Source organism: Stegastes partitus, unplaced genomic scaffold (genome assembly GCF_000690725.1).
Source record: "Stegastes partitus isolate 25-593 unplaced genomic scaffold, Stegastes_partitus-1.0.2 Scaffold406, whole genome shotgun sequence".
Taxonomy (NCBI): Eukaryota; Metazoa; Chordata; class Actinopteri; family Pomacentridae; genus Stegastes; species Stegastes partitus.
Window position 1 is genome coordinate 46,252 of NW_007578137.1, and position 18,937 is coordinate 65,188.

Consider the following 18,937-nt stretch of genomic DNA (forward strand, 5'->3'; position numbering starts at 1 on the left):
TATTCTGGAGCCCTGAAGAATCTATTTATAGTGACTCACTTAATTCTATGTATACAGGCCTGACAGGGAAGCAGTACAATGCTGAACAAAGTTATTAGACCACCTGTCTACTTTGTTAAACACTGCACTTCAAGAAGCGTTTTAATGCGCATTCGATGTTTTACCATTTTGAACAGGAATGAGGAATTTCAAACTGAATTTACCCTTTCATACCCAAGTTTGAGCCGGCTCACTGGGCTTCTCTGAGAAGTCAGAAATGAATCAAGCACAACATTCAACCACTACAACTGATTTTTCTGTTCAGGAATGCACATAAATAATTATAATTTGACATCTTCATAAAGAAATAATGATGTGCTTTACTATTTTTTCAGTTTTTCTGTAAAACTGTACATTTAAGTTAATCACCCAAACTTTGAGGGGGAACATTTTTTTTAAAAAAGCATTTTGGCAAGTTAAAACAGTGTGCGGGAATCTGTTTGCAACTTTTGAACATGTGTTTTTAAACCTGCAATGTGTGGCTGTTTTCTCCTCCAGTCGTCTTCCCAGCAGTCTGGCTATAGCAGTGAATGAGTTGCTCATCCTGTAGATGTCTTTGCCACAGCCCCCCAGTAAAGACGGGTAACGGTCAGTCAGAGCTCTAATCTCCAGCAGCAGGGTGTGGTGAAAGCTGTGCTCCATGCTGCCCAGAAGGGACACCAGGTAGACCAATGAGCTGTGAGCATGAGTCTGGAGGAACGAGACAACAGAGAGAAAGCCAGAGTGGAAGAATGTTAGCATTACAGTATCTGGCGGCGTGATTCATGCTGGTCCTCTTGTAAAACTAAACAAAGGAAAAAGTAAATGAACAAAGAGTCAGATTAGGAGGAAGTTGTTTCATTGCACAGACACATCGAGTTTTAATGTTTTTTCCTAATGTTGTGGGTTTCTAAGTGCGTTGAAATTGGGACCAGTGTTGTTTAACTACATGTGTTTTGGTGAAGAAAGAGCGAGTTTAATCTAATTCAATGCACATTAGTTTTGCACTTCCAGGCAGTTTGGGGGGTTTGGTGCAACTTCTTTTGTTTCTAAATCCTGAAACAATAATAAATACAAACACATGCAGTTGGCTCTCTTAGAAACTTAGAAAATATAAACTTCTTTTCTCAAAAGTAATTTCTTTCCCTTTGGCCTTTGTCATAACACCCACATTTCATCATTCCCAGCCTGCTTTTTGTTTACACCAAATCCAGGACATATACAATCTGTTCACCACTGACATAAAATAGTACTTAAGAGGGTATGCTGTATAACTTGTGTTGTGCATATTTGTATTCTCAAAGGACAGTTGAGATTTATCTTGTGTATGTACAAGTTTCTGTAATTATAATATAATCTCATAAATGCAAAATATACCTCCATGTAATCACTATTTGAGGAGTTCATTTGAAAAAAAAAGACGAAAGACATTCTAAAAAATGATTAAACCAACACCAGTTTGACTGATATCCCTTTGACTGCACAACAAAAGGCACACATTTGAAAAAGTAATGAAAACAGCTTTTTTATTGATTTAAAACCAGTTTGTTTGATATTCTTGGAGTGCATTAATTCAAAAATATGATTTAGGAATGTTAATCAAAACACACAACTGTTTTGCAAAGGAACACTGCTACAAACTACATTTTATTTCTTCCTATTTAGGTAGCCTATTAGCTACCAAAAATGTGGACATTTCTAAGTGGTGGGAACCATTATACACAAAAATCACTGTTATAATAGATAAACAAAGGTGGCATGGCCCACGAACAGCTCTCCTGCAGTGTTTTAGGGCAGCATCAAAGCCAAATGTCAGCATCTGTGAACAAAAATTGGATTTTCTTCAAAACTGAAGCTTGTAAAAAGTCATTTTGGTTGGACTAAAACATGAGAACATTTAGGCACTCGCTTTCCTTCTCTGACAGACTGACTGATTGATGGAGGGACAGAAGGACGGGCAGAGCCAACCTGTGCTTACAGCTCTCAAACACTATGTAATGAGGAGAAAAGAATGCAGTTCCTGCATAGTTCAGACATGTTTCACAAGCCTTCGGGGTAGGATACTAAATTTATATGTGGATCTTAAAACTACTAGAAAAGGCAGAACTTGACTTTTTTACAGTAACAACATGCCAAGCAGGTATTTAAGAGTTTCTGCAGCCCAACACAGAAATGAATCAGGAGGATGCCCAGATTTTACAAGGACGTGTGCTTCTTCTGTACCACAGTTCAGGCTTTTATTGTTGAGATGCTTTTCCTTTTTAGGGACTTACTGCAACACTTCCAACTATTACTGCACAAGCAGAACTCACATCATTTACAGTTTACAAGTGTGACATTTTACCGTAATAGTATCTAAAGCCTGCCAGGTCATCTGAGGCGCTCCTTAATCATCAAATGATACAGACTGTGTTTAATTGTTTGGAAAAAAAAACACTTGGCCTTGATTTCATGTCCTAAACACATCAGGAGTTTAACTAATAACTTTTAAAAAATGATGTAAAGCCCTGCCAAAAAGGACAATAACAGGAAGATCTTAAAAATAGAACCAAATGTTAACTGTTTCGTTATTTTTTTTTAATTGTTTGTTTTCATGTTCTTCAAAAATCATGGCAGGGGAGCAGATGGCCATCCAAAGTGCAGCTCTGCAGAAGAGAATCTGGAGACAGAAATAAGCTCTTTCTGCTTCACATGTGCACAAAGACACAAACACATACTGTAAAAAAAAAAAAAAAAAAAAACACACCGAGGCTCTTGCATTTCTGTTTCCATCAGCTTTTTTTTTCAAATTGTAGGTATCGTTATTAGTTTTTTACCTGACTCCTGGTAAAATACATTTATTTCAAAAAGCACTACTTTGGCTCCAATGTACTCACCTCTTCCTATCTGTATTTAGCACTCTCACTCTCACCATTATCTAAATGGTTACATATTACAAATACTAACGAATTAACACTGAAGAATAAATGCTAAAAAGCTCTCTTAATTAAACATATTAAACAAAGTTTTGTTATCATTTTAATAGCAAATGCATATTGTCTCAAAATTTTTGCTGTCTTTGATTGCTAACACTCTGTATCATCCCTGAAAAACCATATCAGATGTGCAGTGGGTGTGGTAAAATCATAAAATCTTGAGCAATTCAGTGACTTACAAAACAATGCATCAGTTCAGGGACAAGTCTATTTCTTTTCTGTCTTCTTCTGTATGTCAGTTGCTTTGCCATCAATCAGAAAGCCCCTGTGTTTCCACAGCTAGTGCTGTGGCAGTCGGCCTGCTGCCGTCCACTCTAAGTGCATTTTCTTGTTTGCGTAGTCACTTAGCTTCTCCTGATTCTCCATCAGGATCCCTCTGCTTCCTTTGGAGCTGCAGTCTGGCACAGCAGCTCTGCTGTTTGTTTGTGTTCATGAGTCTGTGTTTTGTCCCAGATAGAAGTAATGACTTTTGACAGTAAGTGTATACTGTATATCATGGGAAAGACGTTTTAGATTTATGCCCAAATGGCTCAGTTGTGGAGGATTTCCGAAGTGGCTCTCTCAGTTTAATATTAGTGTGTATATTGATCAATTTAATGACCATTATTAATGGATAAAAGGGAGAAAACTAGCAAAAATATGTCTGAGTATATCAGTTATTCTAACTGCAGATTGTTTGCCCTGTAAAATCCTATCAGTGTTTCCACTACTATCACATTTTAAGGATTTTACAAGACATTTACTTAAGGTATTATCCACTTATATGTTCAAAAAATAAAAGATGTTTTTTTTTTTCTCAGAGGAATGACTATAAACTAATATAATGTTCCATCATCTTTTCAGACTTGATCATCATCCAGCTCCATCTTGTGATCCTATGTCTGCACAGCTATACTGTTTAATTTCAAAATAAGAAAAAAAAAGAAAGAGAGCCTGTAAAATTAATTTCAATCTGTTCACCATAATCACCCCCTGTGGCTTTCAAAATGGCTATAGAGTTGAATTGATGCCAGTAGCAAATATACTATATTAAAATTATATTATCATATTGTCAGAGGGCATTTTTACTGCAGGATTGTTGGACTAAACAGAAGTCTACAGTGTATAGCAATTTCTTTAAATATAATAAGTCCAGAAAAATAATATAGACTAACTCCCCACAGGAGGTAAAGGGAGCCAAAGAAAGAATTGTGCAATCGAGTACAAATGCATCCTATCAGTGTGAAAGTGTGTGTGTGTGTGTGTGTGTGTGTGTGTGTGTGTGTGTCTGTAGGGCACAAACACGAACCCATAGGAGGCATTCTCCACTGCCATCACCAGGAGGCCTCTGCAGGGGCATTTCCCAGAAAACATGGGTTATTTTCCAAATGGTTCCAATGTGAAGAAAGACAGGACACTGGGCTTCAACAAACTGTGTGCGTGTATTTGTGTGTGTGCTGAAGCAGGGTTGGCAGGTTTTTTGACAAGAAGATTGAGGAGGAAGGGAGCTTTTGGAGGAAACTCTGCCTTGGAGTAATAGAAAACTATATTATGGTTTCCAGCCCCACAATTTCTGTGTGTGTTTATCTATCTGTGCGTATGTGAGTGTGTCTGATAAATGCATGTGCGGAGGGGGAACACTTCATCTCGAGACAGTCATGATATATTTTGCCTTTTCGCTAATTTCCCCAAATTGTTGTCAAACTGTCTTAAATGGACCCAGAGGAAAAAAGAAAGTGGGGGACCATAGCTGTCTTGCTGTCACTTTTATCCCTCTGAACATCCACCACAGACTGTACAGTGTGACTTCATCATACTGTATGTATTTGCAAACAGTGTTGCGCTCCTGTATTATTGACTATGTCTGAACAACACATGCTGGCATTGCCTTGACTTCAAGCTTTGTGTCTCTTGAAATCATGTAAGTAAGGCTGTCGTCTTTTTTAATGGAGCTAACAAAATGAACCACTTTCAAATGGGAAGGAAGGAAAATAAGAACAGAACAATTACAAGTTTTAATTTCATGTTAATTTTTGGCAAACAAACCAAAACATACGCAGCCATGCTAGCAATCTCAGGCTCTACTTATGTGTTCACAATGACAATGCTAGCATCCATCCATCCATGATCTACACACCGCTTAATCCTCACTAGCGTCACAGGGGACTGGAGCCTATCCCAGCTGATTTATGGTGAAGGCAGGAGACACCCTGGACAGGTCGCCAGTCTATCACAGGGCTACACTTAGAGACAGACAACCAAGCACACTCACATCCACACCTACAGACAATTTAGAATCACCAATTAACCTCAACATGTTTTTGGACTGGGTGGGTAGAAGCCGAAGAACTCGGAGAGCAATGCTAATATGTTAAGCAAAAATAATTTCACTATCTAATTTTAGTGTGTTTACCCTCTGCAGGTGTGTTTCATTTTGTTTTTAATGTCTTGTAAATGGACTGCACTTAAATGGACTGCACTTATATAACGCTTTTCTAACTTAGCGGCACTCAAAGCGCTTAACAATGTTTCTCATTCACCCATTCACACACACATTCACACACCAATGGTGACAGAGCTGCCATGCAAGGTGCTAGCCTGCCATTGGGAGCAACTTCAGGTTCAGTGTCTTGCCCAAGGATACTTTGACTGTGGAATTCCCAATGGCAGGCTAGCGCCTTGCATGGCAACAACTTCAGGTTCAGTGTCTTGCCCAAGGACACTTCGACTGTGGAGGGGGGCGGGGATCGAACCGCCAGCCTTAGGATCAGAGGACAACCGTTCTACCACCTGAGCCACAGCCGCCCTTGTCTGTGAAACTAAAAAAGTAAGCTATGACAGAAAGCTATAAATAGAAATACATGTGCGCCGCCATTCTCATTATTTCGACATATGGTAGCCGAACATTATATGTCAGCAATTCAATACAATGGGCCCACAGTTCACATCTTGCATCATAAACAGCTGTCTTTTGTTAACTTTTAAATACTCAGAAACTTCTTCTCAGGTCTCTGTTCCATTTGGCAATGTTAAAATGTCAAAATTATCACTGAAATTCATGCCAATAGATTTTCTGATTGCCAAATAGTCTTTATAAAAAACAGAAACAAATTGTCAAATATTCATATTGAACAGTCAGTTCCAATTCGACTGACAAACTGAGTCGAGTACAGCTCGTTTAATGTTTGCTAATGAGCACCAAACCCTAACGACATTACACCTGAGACTGAAGGGAATGACTTTTGGTCGTTTACCAAGATATTAGACAAATGAAAAGTTAAATCCTGATGATGCATCTTCGGATAAAGTTAACGGATACCAAAGTTACTACAATTAGCCTAAAGAATAAATGAATTTCGCTAAGTTTAATGGAAATCAATCCAACATCTGTCAAGACACTTAATGTGTCATTACAGAGTCAATAAGTCATTACAGTGTGACAAAAAAGTCTTAAGATCAGCGTAATTAGTAGAAATACACCATCTACATACCATGAATATCTTAAGTTTTAAGAATCCATCCAATAGTTGGTGAAATATTTTAATGTGGATCAAAGTGTTAGATCTGCCGACAAACCGACCACATTGTTGGAGCCATGCTGCTAGTGCTAATGCTGCTAATTCTGCTTTGTCAGAGACATAAAGACTGAATGACAGATCTTTCACTGTTTGCATGTCTGAGACTCCTCCACCTACATCACACCCGAACTCTCCAGCCCATCAGTCAGCAGCAATGCCACCTCGCAGTTTGCTCCATTTGCTCCTCTAATTAACCTGCAATCACCAGCTCAAGTGTTTTAGAAGTGGCCTCCAATCACAGTCAAGTAACAGCTGAAACATCACTTTTTACTTCGGGTTGAAGTGCTATTAGTGGCAAATGGGCAGCCAAGTGTTTAACCAAAGGATTGGCCAAAATGAGCCACATGGGACGGATTTAGTCTCCTTCAAAACAAATTTTTGTTTTCCAAATCTCCTACAAAATGTGAACTAACAAGATGTAGCAGGAGTTGTCACTCTGTATTAGTAGTGTTCTGAGCCACAAAATGCCTTTTCATCAAATTGGTGCGAATAAAATTGAATACAGATATGAATAACATGCACGCACTTAAAAATAAAGATATTTGTCACACATGTGAACCTAATCTAATACTGCTCGTTTTGTTGGAGAATACAGTTGAGTCTCCCTTTTTCACCACACACTGAACCAAGTACCTTCCCTGAGGTTAATGTTCCCTTAAATTGCATTACTTTTGCACCATTAGGCTGCAGCTTAAAATGCTCCTTCAGTTTTCCTTCAAAGGAGGTATTTTTCTCTCTCACCAGGACAACAGTTTCTGACCTCCTCTGAGGCGAAACAGGAGTTGGCATGTGTTTGTTTTAAGACAGACGCATCCACGGAACACTGATGTAGGTGTTAAACATCGGTCAGAACCTCCGGATCTGCCCGGCCTGTCCGGTGTGGGAGTCTGTGTTTTATACTTGGCAGAACAACAGAGAACAAGTCATATGAGTGTGCAGCCCATTCATCCCTGCTCATTAAAATAATCACTCCTGTCTGTTTCTGTGTGTGTGTGTCTTTGTATGTGTGTGTCGATAAATACCATCAGGCCAACATCAGTAGCAGTACTCTCATATAATTTTGTTGTTGTGAGTGTTCTTGTTACCTGTCTTTGTTCGCTACAGTCAACCAGTGTACCAACAATGCACACATTTGCTTTAAAGAGCTAACAGTATGCAACAAGATTGGTGATCTTTGTGTAACAAACTCTTAAGAGTTGAACAGATTTCAAGGACCTCCAGTCCCAGTTCTGCAGGGATGCAAAAGCGAGCATCGCATTCTCAGTTAAAATCTGAATGACAAATGCGTGGTCCATAACTTGTGGGTTGTGAGTGGAAACACTACGGCCGTGCTAATTGTTTAAATATGATCATATGGACATTTGCGAAATGGCCAGAGAGGCTGAAATACAAAACTGGCAGCAACACAGTCTCCACAGCCGTATACAAGTAAATTATGGAGACAACAGTAATCTTAACAGCAGCAAATTCATTATAAAGACTCACCAGCTCACCCCCCACCTGAGCCTGTGCAGGTGTCTGAAAATATACCTGGCTCCTACATACAGTGGCGTGAGATGTTTCTTCTGTAGCTCATCGTTTAAAAACAGAGAATGGCTAAAATATCCTTGCAACAATTCTGCTATATTGTGCTATGTTTGTAGAAATTTTGGGTCAAATGGCAAAGCAGATGTTGCGTTCACCACCTGAGGCTGGCCGCTGAAGTTTGAGGGTACGAGTGCTGTTCTGACTCACAAACGCAAACACAAGGAACAACATTCTGTATTCACTTAACACTGTATAGTGTTTACGACTTCTTCCAGCTGTGTCCCAGCAGAATATGTTTATCATAACAGTATGCGGAATTGCTGTTGATGGTGTTACTTCCGATGTTATCCACCTCTAAATCATGGTAATTACAATCTAGTTTAAAAATATTCGAAGCCTAAACTACTAGCTTGGACATACCAAACACACATAAAATAAGGAAACAACACAATATTGCCTATAATCAGAATAATGTCATGCTTCTTTATCATTATTATTATTAGTAGTAGTATTATTATTATGAATATCATTATTCGGTTCAAGTTTCTGAAAGACATCCCCTTGCTGTTATCACTGACAAACATAAAGCTACGTGTATTTGGCTGTTGATCCAGATAATAGCAGCTGTAAATGAATATAAACTTTTGATAATCACTTTATGGCAGACAACAATCACTTTTAGGAGTCTGCCCTGACATTAATTTCAAATGCACCCAAAGTCATTTTGTTCTGAAACCAGGTCTGAAGATCTCTATTTGTTTCTGTTATTTCACTTACACCCTGTTGTTCCTATTGATTATGAACACTCCTGGTGGAGTTAACTGAGTTGATTTGCTTTAATGAAAGGTAAATACCATTTATTTAGTGCTTTTATTCAGAGTGCTTTGCCATGTTGCTTCTTGTTTCATTAACACACATGGACACATTGATGTTATGTGATGGTCTGACTATCTGGGGATTAGTTTGGGGTTCAGTGTGTTGCCTGAAGACACTTGCACAACACAACATACATCCTACCCTCTTAGTCATAGTCAACATATTAAAATATACCTGCTAACATTCAAGCCCACCTTTCCACATACTTACAAAACTTCCTCCTTCTCATCAGTCTGAACACACCTGAAGTGCATGTGAAAGTCACACTTCCTCCTTCTATATCAACTCCAAACCACTACTACAAAAAAATGTACATTAACCTTCATCCTAGTGTATGTCTTTACCTCACTGATGATGCCCACAGCACCGTGGATTTTGGCCACGTGACCCAAGAAAGCAGGACACTGCTGTGCCACAATCCTCAGTGCTGGCAGAAAGCTGACCAATGAGGAAGGGCTGGCCTGTGACACATCGACGAGAGCACCCAATAGAGCCTCAGTCAAGGACTGGTCACCTAGGTAACTGACCAACGTAGGCACCTGAGGGCTCAACATCTGCATAGAAGAAACAAAGAAAGCAAGACAAGGAGAGGGAAGAAGAATTAAAGAAAAATAAAGCATTGTCTATTGTCATTAACAAACTCAACCAAAAAGAGGCCTGATGCCTTTAATGAAGGCTGGAGGTGAGAGGAGTGACCTTGGAGCGAGATTAAGGGACTGGTGACTGATAATAAACAAAAGCTTGACTGTAGGACTGTCTGGACACATTGAGTGAATGAACAGTTCCTCCTCATTATCTGCACTGGTAACAATAGACTGCACCAGTGGACTAACAATGGCCACCATTGCCAGCTACTAGCTCTGAATGATTATGTTAACATCAAACAGTATCTGTTTGTCAGGAAGACAATGTTCTACAACTGAGAAGTAAACTTACATAAGATGAGAATTCCATATCAATTGAAATCTTTTCAATACTGCTTCACTTCCAGTAAGTGAACAGTTTGGTAACTCCTGGGATGAATGCGGCTACAATCACAGCACAAATATTTTGTAGCGTCTGTGTGGGGGGTGCAGATTAGAATAACTCCAGATGGCTGGTTTTGTTGCTCCACTGAGTGAGACGATCCATTTTCCACCACCAGGCGCTCTGTTTGCTGGTATGTGGTACTTTCCCCCTCAGGTTGAACATCAGCAGCTCCGCTCCAAAATATGCAGGATTAAGGGAATTCCTGCTGAGAAATTTTTATTCCAGTACCTTAGTTCTATCTATGTTCCAATGAATTTTCCACATTTTGATTTGAGCTCATTACTGAATAAAGCTGGATTAAACGATTAATTTTGACTCTTCGGCACGAGTGTTATAAAAAGCCACACACATACTTCACTGGAAGCCAAATCCAACTTAAATCTTAGGTCTGATTTACTTGGAAAGTGCATTATTTTCAGTTGATTCCACACTTCCAATATTAAATACCTCACTTTATATAATAGTATGCAATACAGCTGGAAGGTTGCTTGTCTTAAGTGTCGGTTACTCCAAGGCTCGCAAAGGTAGTGCCAACAAAAAGTTTAAAATGGTATGAAAGTTATAATTCTATTATATTTAGGTTGCTAAAGTGGGAATGCTATGTATTTTGGCTCATGCAGTTACAAAAAAGTAAAAATAAACAGCTTGATTCATCCACAGGACATTGGGCATCATTTCGAACCATGAAACTTCACCAAAAAACACAACACAAGCACTTACAAGTGGATGTTGCTCTGCAACTATTTGAATAAGTCTGATAAGGTGCTGTTGCTCTGGGGATTCCAGCTGTGACATCATTGCAGTAAGGTTTCCTAGGTGACGGTGGATGGTGTCCGGTTGTCTGGGATAGACGGAGGGCAGCACTCGTAACAGCATGTGGTTACCTGCCGGAGAGAGAGGACAGATGCACACTTTAAATTCAAACTTTGTCATGAACATGTGGATATTGAGAAGAGTCCCCATATAAACCAGTTGATATAGACAGAGAGAAAAGTGGAGAAAAGGGTATTCTCATAAAATGCCCAAAACATGTGGAATTTGAGAAATAACAGTTAAAATTTCCTCAAATTACCCCCCCCCAAACAAATTATATAAATGCATATTGTGTATAAGTGCTTGCCATTAAACAATGTGCTTTAATTAAGGATAAACTATATTTGAAGAGTTCATTTGTGAAAAAATAGATAACTGCATCTTCACAAACCTTCAGAAAACCCACTTTTCCATCGTCTACGTGAGACAATACCAATCAAACTTAAGTTATCTCTATTTTTGTTATGTCATTTCTACTGAGTCAAATCAACTCAACTTCAGTTTGATTTATTTTATCTCAAGCAAACAACAACAAAAAAAAGTTTTCTGAAAATCTACAAAAATGGAGTTACGTATTATTTACAGTATTATTTATGTTACAAATACATACACAGTTTGTATACTATAACACATCTTCTTTCTCTTTTAAATGTATATATTTTCTCCATGTATTACCTATAGATTCCTGCATACTGTTTATATGCATCATACTGTATGCCTAATTTATACTACACTACTTCTTATCTATTCAGAATTCCATATGCATTCACTTTACTCTATGTACACACAGCACATTCTGTATATTTGTTGGCAACATTTTTTATTTAAAATGTCAGACAGTTTGCTTCATCACGTTAAAGTTGGGTGGTCTATATTTCCCAGTCTGAGACATACAGCATACCATGCACAGTTGCCAACTTGTAGCGGTTGATAAATGCGGGAACCACGATTGCCGAGGAAAGCTTATTAACTTGCGGTAACACCAGAATTGGGCTTGTTACTTGACAATAGGAAAAGTTTTTCACTCCATCAGCAACTGCTATTACAAGAATGTTTTATGTGGGTGTGAAGCTGTGAGGTGCAGAAAACTTTCACAAAAAAAAGTGTGGATATTAATGTTATTTTTTGCTTTTCTTTTCTCTCAAAAAAATTGTGGCTGCCCTCAAACTTTGCACAACTCATTTGTCCCTCAGAAGGGATCAGTTGACGAAGAGCGAGCGAGTGATTTCCACGAAGTCGAAGGCTGACGGCAGCTCGCGGCCCTCATCATTCCTGATATTAGTGTTATCGCATTCACAGACGTTAACTCTTAATTTGCTGACGGTAATTTTATCACTGCAAATTGAATTCCAAAATGAAGAAAAGACAAACCAAGTTGTGTAAAACTTTCAGTTGTCTGTGACGTTGCTGTAACATCACAGTGTTTGCTGTAAATGTTAATTTCCTCAGAGAACATGCGCATGCAGTCATGACACTACGTCCACGGTTACAAAATGAAACTTTCTCCATTTGTTGTCAATATTCTTTCAGAGATGCTGATGCAGGAGAACAGAGAGTTCGCGCTGATGCATGACTGCACATAAAGGCATTTGGAAATCAGCCCACGCCATTACTCAACAGCCTTTGACTGATGTATGAAACATATTTAAATGATTCACTTCACTGAACAAAGACTCTTGTTTCAATCGGCAGGTTCCTCACTGGTGACATTTCATACAAAGACTTCTGTGTCCTGCAAACAGCCAAACGCTGGACCACAACAGATATTTTACATTTAACGTTTAAGTCCAGTAATATTCAGTAGCAAATGATAAAAGCTGTAAATTATAAAGGTTGACGTTACAAAAGCTGTGCGGTTTGAAGAATGGAACACATTGTAAGTGGTGATGACGTTCTGTGATTTTTTTCTTCTATATTGTTTTATTGAATTTATCTGTAGGACAGATGGAACAAATTGTAGTAAAGAATGAAACAACAACTGACAACAGAAGAAACATGAAAGTGTCTGTGGATGTTTAGCCCTCCTTCATTATTTGCTGTCCCTCAAAGAAGTAGTTCAATATCAGGGGAAAAATGTTCATTTTCTTTCATGCATGATTTAGTAAGCCTCACATAAACACATGAAACAAGGGAAACAGCTACCTGGCCCTGTGCAAAGATAACAAACTCCATCGCCAAGTAACTAAAGCTCGTCATCATCACTTTTTCAAATTTTACAAATTCTCCAAACTGCACATTTCTACCATAAACATACATACTTACACACAAAACATTCCCCAAGAGGATGCTGCTTAGAAATCATTGGAATAACTCTGATGATGACAGACTGTTTGCTGTTATTACTCTATTTCTTTTCATATCAGATAAATCAGTAGCCAAAGAATCAAAAATTCTGACATGTAACTGTGACATGTTGCTGTGATATGTCAGAGGAACAGTAGCTAAAAATGGCTTATTTTAACTTAAGACGGTGCACTTTGGTCGTATTTGAAAATCTCACTGCTGGCCCCTAAATAAACGGTGTGACACAGCAGCTGATTCACAGCTATAAATCACTGTAACCACAGGTTGTGTGCTCAGAGATATACTGCAGTGTTAACGTTGCAGCACTGATCAACAGAGAGGAGAGGACTGACTGTTCTGTACTGCTGTGTGCAAAGGCAGAGCAGGGAGGAGGATATTTAGAAGATGGACACTGGCAGTTTTTACTGTATGTCCCCTCCTCTTGCCTTAACCACAGCTTCCACTGTCCAACATCACACACACACCCTACACACTTTGAACACAAATCACCATCAAAAGAGACAGATACAGTTTATGCACAGAAAGAGAGAGCTGGTAATAACCATAAAGTCGAGGTTGTAGCATTTACAGGTCTGTTCAGAGGAATGTTAAAAGGCAGGAGGAGACAAGAGTCTGCAGAGAAACACGCTGAGGAGGATTTATAGAGCTTACCTGTTTGATCCCTTAAACTGTAGCCTCGTGCACACATAGATCTGTATAAAGTCATCTGTTAAAGTAAGTACATCCCATGGAAATTGGTGGCCTTTATGACATATTTTGACCAATACTAATCCTGTTGGATACAATGCCTACAGATGACAGTGTTAAACTATACTATACTATACTATACTATACTATACTATACTATACTATACTATACTATATTTAATAGTGCCACAAGGAAAATACGGTTGTATAATCATTTACTCAACAAAAATATTAAGAGATGTGATATTCTTTTGTGACCTCAGAAGCCAGTGTTGTCTCCTTTAGCCAAAATAACTTCTTGTAGAAATTCTACATGATTGTCCAGCAGTCTAATAATTAACACTTGACCATTATTTCAAGCAGAATTCCTTCAGTTGTAAAACATTTAAGAGTTTTCCTGCAATTACTACCTGTTTTAACCCAATCCCCTTATTTTTCTCTGACTTGGCCATTCCATAACCCCAAATTTCTTCTTTTTGAGATGCTCCTTGGTAGATTTGCTTAGTATTACTATCCTGTTGCATCCAACTTACAGACAGATGGCCTCACATTATCTCCAAGCCCTCTTTGATATGATTCAGAATTTACAGCTAAGTCAATGACTGTAAACTGCCCGTATCATTTTCACCACCCTGCCCCACAGTTGGTACGACGTTCTCCTTCTGAAAAACTGCCTTTTGCCTGCATCAAGCTTGTCCATTGCTATTGTGACCAAACAGCTCTATGTTAGATTAATCTGTCCATAGCATATTATTCTAAATGGTCTGGTCTTTGTCTATATGTTCATTGGCAAACTGTAGTTTTGCTTTAATGTTCTTTTTGGACAGCAAAGGCTTTTTCTTGGCCCACCTCCCATGAAGATCACATTTGTGCAGTTCCTTTCTGACTGTAGACTCATGCACTTTGACCTCCAGCTGCTATAGTTACCCACAGATCCTGTGATGAAAAGTTGGGTATCTTGGGAACTTTATGCATCAAACGGTCTGCTCATGGGCTGAATATATTGGGGTGGCCTTTCCTAGACAAACTGGCAGTTGTTTCAAACTGATGCCACTTTAAGGTTACCCCTTTTTCTTTTTTGAAACCCTTAGATGGCTGTTTAGTTCCTCGGAAGACAACACCACACAACTCAAAAGCAAGGACACAGGTTCCACGTGTCACACACTAAGGAGGTTCTACTCTTAAGCACCCAATCCAGGGCCCCAATTTTACAGACTTGAAGGTGTGGGAAAGTCACATGGATAATAAACTTTCCATGTGACTAACAGTCCATCACTGGGCCAACACAGAGAGACAGAAAAAGCCTTGTACGCTCACACACAAACCTACGGCCAACTTAGAATTATCAATGAGCCCATCATGCATGCCTTTGGACTGTAGGAGGAAGCCAGAACACCAGGAGAAATCCCAGCCAAGCTCTCTAGCTGTGAGGCGAAAGTATAAACCACTGCCCTGCTGTGCTGCCCACTGTGATTTGTTGGTTGTTCATTTAAAGAATCAAAATGATTACAAAATGTCAACTTTATGTGTCATTTGTTTGACTGATTCACTTTCATCTGTTCACAGAAATGTTTGCAGAAATGTCCAAAAAATAATTTCCAAGGCAAGGACTTCAAACAAATAGTGATACACCTAAAATTATTTATTTATTGAGCCTCGTGCCACAGAGCCTTACTTGATTCCCACTGGATGTCTGTGTGTGTCTGTGTGCGTGCATGTTTGTGTACAGTATCTGACCTTCATACCTTCATTCCAGCAAACACCCAATCTGTCACCATGACTTACAAATATCCTGTAATGACCTTTGGTCCTTTTGCACACAAAGGCGACATTTTTGAAAGACTCCTCAGACATTTTCCAAGAAGAAGAATATGCTAAAAGATCTGTCAAACTGTTGTTGACTTTATGTGAAGAAGCAGAGGAGGACTCCACGGTGTGGTTTGAGTGTGCAGTTATTCCAAATGTCACATTAAACTTCCAAAAAAATTACCAACTCTGAAGAGACTCTTAACTTTGAATAAAAAGTAGTTTAGTACAGCTGTTGGCTGTCTTACAGTAATGTTCTTTCATTTTCCCAACTATATTAAAAAGCCTGTGCAAAATGCTAAAATAAAGCCCCTAAGAGGGCACTACACTAGTCTGAGTCATGGGAAAATGATTTTACTGTAGATATGGCTCGAAATAAAAACAAACATAACAATAAATTCTAACCTATAGCCATGACAGAACCATAAACTGAAAATGTCACATACAGAATAGAGACTAGTGCATCAAAGTCAGAGCAACTTTGTGAGATCTGAATTGATGCTTATGGGTATTTCATTGTAATTTACAGATTAAACAAAGATATTTTTAACCTTAAACAAGAAAATTAAGATGCTTCAAAGCTGAGATAAGGGTTGCAAGTGCATGAAGTTGTGCCAGAAATGTTGTCTCTGGTTTAGGAAGATGGAAGCAGGTATGTTTGCTGGTGAATTAATCTGTACTCTTGTAGATACATTTTCTTTCAAGTGACTTTTTAAAAATATATTCTGTATTTAGCCAGGAAAGGTCTCGCTGGGACAGGCTGCAGCATAGCTCAACATTTTACAGACATGCATAAATACAACAATTTAAATAAGATTTAGATGAAAGAGTACGTTCCAGTTATTCAATGAATAGACTAGTGTTGCAGCTCTATTTTGGACAAAGACTGGGACATTCTATTCATATCCAACACTGTACATAACTTGGCAAAAGAAACTCCTCAACACTGAACTCTTATGCAAGACAGAAATCTGCAGAGATCAGCACAAATGACATCCAGAGGGATGTTTTTGCAGAGCTTTACGACGTGACCGTGCTCTCTGTAACACTCATTTCATGTAGGCATGTCCTGTAAGTTGTATATCACACAACTCCAATAACCTCAGGTGGGTGAGGGTGGGGAGTACATGTCAGAGAGAAACTGACAAACCTCTCCCAGAGAGCCCATATCGTTGAGATTCTGTGCATTTTTGTTGCATGAGCGAAACCCCCCTCCTGCAGTGCAGTAAAAACAATTTAAAATATTCTGGCCCATATGAAACATGACTGCCTGGATCTCTGGAAGGGATCCAGGTACCAGAGACCGAAGGAATACTGTTCATCATGTGTACACAGGGCTCAAAATGTTTCACACGTAAAACTATGTTAGATCAAAATCATAAACTGTGCACCACAACAGATGTGGCCTAGCAGTACAGTTGATAAATCTAAAACTCTGTCTCCAGCAGAGTTTAGACACTCAATAGCCATTCTCCCCTTTCACCTACATCACTTCACTGCTCCACACTCTCTCTGTCTGTGTGTGGATGACAACATATCTGATCCATTCTGACTCAAATTTTGACTTTACCTCGTATCACCACTGCAGAATTCAAGACTCGTTGGTGAAGCTTTCAGCCCGCGATGGATCAAAACAGACACATTACTCAGCACTTCTTTCTGCAGAGTCAGCACCTAATTAAAAGCAGCTGGAGGTGTATTCAGCACAGCTGCATGCTTGATATCATATACTCCCTTTGAGTAAAGTATGTCTCTAAGTCATGCATAAACTACAACTAGGTCATTTGTCACTGCATTAAGACAGAAAACAACTGAGAAGTATTTTCTGGACTGATGCCACTGTGATTAACTCTTTAAATCATAAAGCCTGAAAACAAGTATAAAGGGCATGTTTGTTTTTCAACAAGATCACCGAAAGTGAAAAAAAAACACACACACACAATCTAATAGATTTTTAACATTTTTTGACCGATTTACGAGTCACCTGTGGTTCCATTAATAAACTTTACCAAATCTAAGTAAAATGATATTTCAATAAAATTACTTAATTTGACATATCACTTTCAAAAACTCCCCAAAAAATAACAGCCTGCAATAACAACATTTTGTTTAAAACACACATACACACACACACACACACACAAAAGAGAACAATCGTACACTGTGACGAAACCGAGAAGCCATTAAGGACTTGGCTGCAACAAACAGTCATATGACACAAGTCCTGACATTTCTTGGCTGAGCAGCAGGCTGTGTTTACACAGAACAGATAAAATGAAAACAAATTAAAAATGCCAGTACTGGTAACACATGTGGGCACATGATCATCACATTTGTAAAAAATTCTTGTGAAACAGATAATCATAGATAAGAAATTCACCTTTTACATGTGTATGTTTTATGATTTGTGGCCTTACAACTATATGGGTTTCTGTATAAACAACAAAAAAGAGCTCTCTCTACTTCTAGCCATGGCTGTACTGTTTCCACAAAAGTGCAGGATTTTATATAGTAGTGAAGAAATGAGGCCACCGTCAGTAAAAATGTCACAGAGTCAAAAATGTCCTGAAACTTCTTGGAGTTTGGAGGTATGTTTTCATATCAAAGGCTACTTTGCTGCTACTGCTAAAGGACTACCTTCAAAATAAAATAGTCTTTCCTAGAAAGAGATTTTGTAATATTGCTAGAAGTCACATTTATGAAGGAAAAAATGTCCACAACCCATAAGACACAAAGATAAACGTGCAGACTGTACATGCACACTGAAGTGATTTCTTTACTCGTGTGTCAGATGATAATGTATGATGTGTTTCCAACTGGCTAAGTTCCTATGTCAGGTGGCAGCCATAAAGCAAAACATGGAAACATTTAAACATGCACGACACACTATACTGCATAAGCATAGCTTCTTTTCTTTCTTGAAGCATATAACATCTGTCTGCCTTCCACCTCTCCATCATGAGGTATTACACCCTTCATTCCAATCCACATATGCTGGCAGAGACTTCAATTAAATAATATATCTTAAATGCAGCATTTCTTTGCCAGCAGAAATGTTTGAGTCAGATGGGCCATGTTTGTCCGTTTCTTTGTTTTACATATTTTAAAGTCATGCTGTTCCAAACTATGGCAGAGATTAGAAAAAAGTTGTCCTTGGGAGAACACGAGATGGCTTGATTGATTTTTGGCCAAAATTCCAGCTCAGAAGTTGTTTGATCCATAGACTTCAATGTTGGATTGATTGTACGGTTTAATCCATGCTTTCATCAGATTTTGTCCACTAGTTTGTGTTTTGAGTTATGAGACTCATATGCATGTCCTCTCGTGCTCTCTGTTACACATTTT

General features: G+C 38.7%; 1 protein-coding gene across 2 annotated transcripts in view; it reads right to left on the reverse strand.

Annotated features, from left to right (window-relative positions):
- veph1 (ventricular zone expressed PH domain-containing 1) overlaps positions 1–18,937 on the reverse strand; it is an 81,564-nt gene that overhangs the window by 38,745 nt on the left and 23,882 nt on the right. For both annotated transcript variants that reach the window (XM_008285520.1, XM_008285519.1), the window contains exons 4-6: positions 10,703–10,866; positions 9,298–9,507; positions 509–729 (exon numbers count right to left, since the gene is read on the reverse strand). In XM_008285520.1, the coding sequence (XP_008283742.1) occupies positions 509–729; positions 9,298–9,507; positions 10,703–10,866 (595 nt within the window). The remainder of the gene's footprint in view (positions 1–508; positions 730–9,297; positions 9,508–10,702; positions 10,867–18,937) is intronic.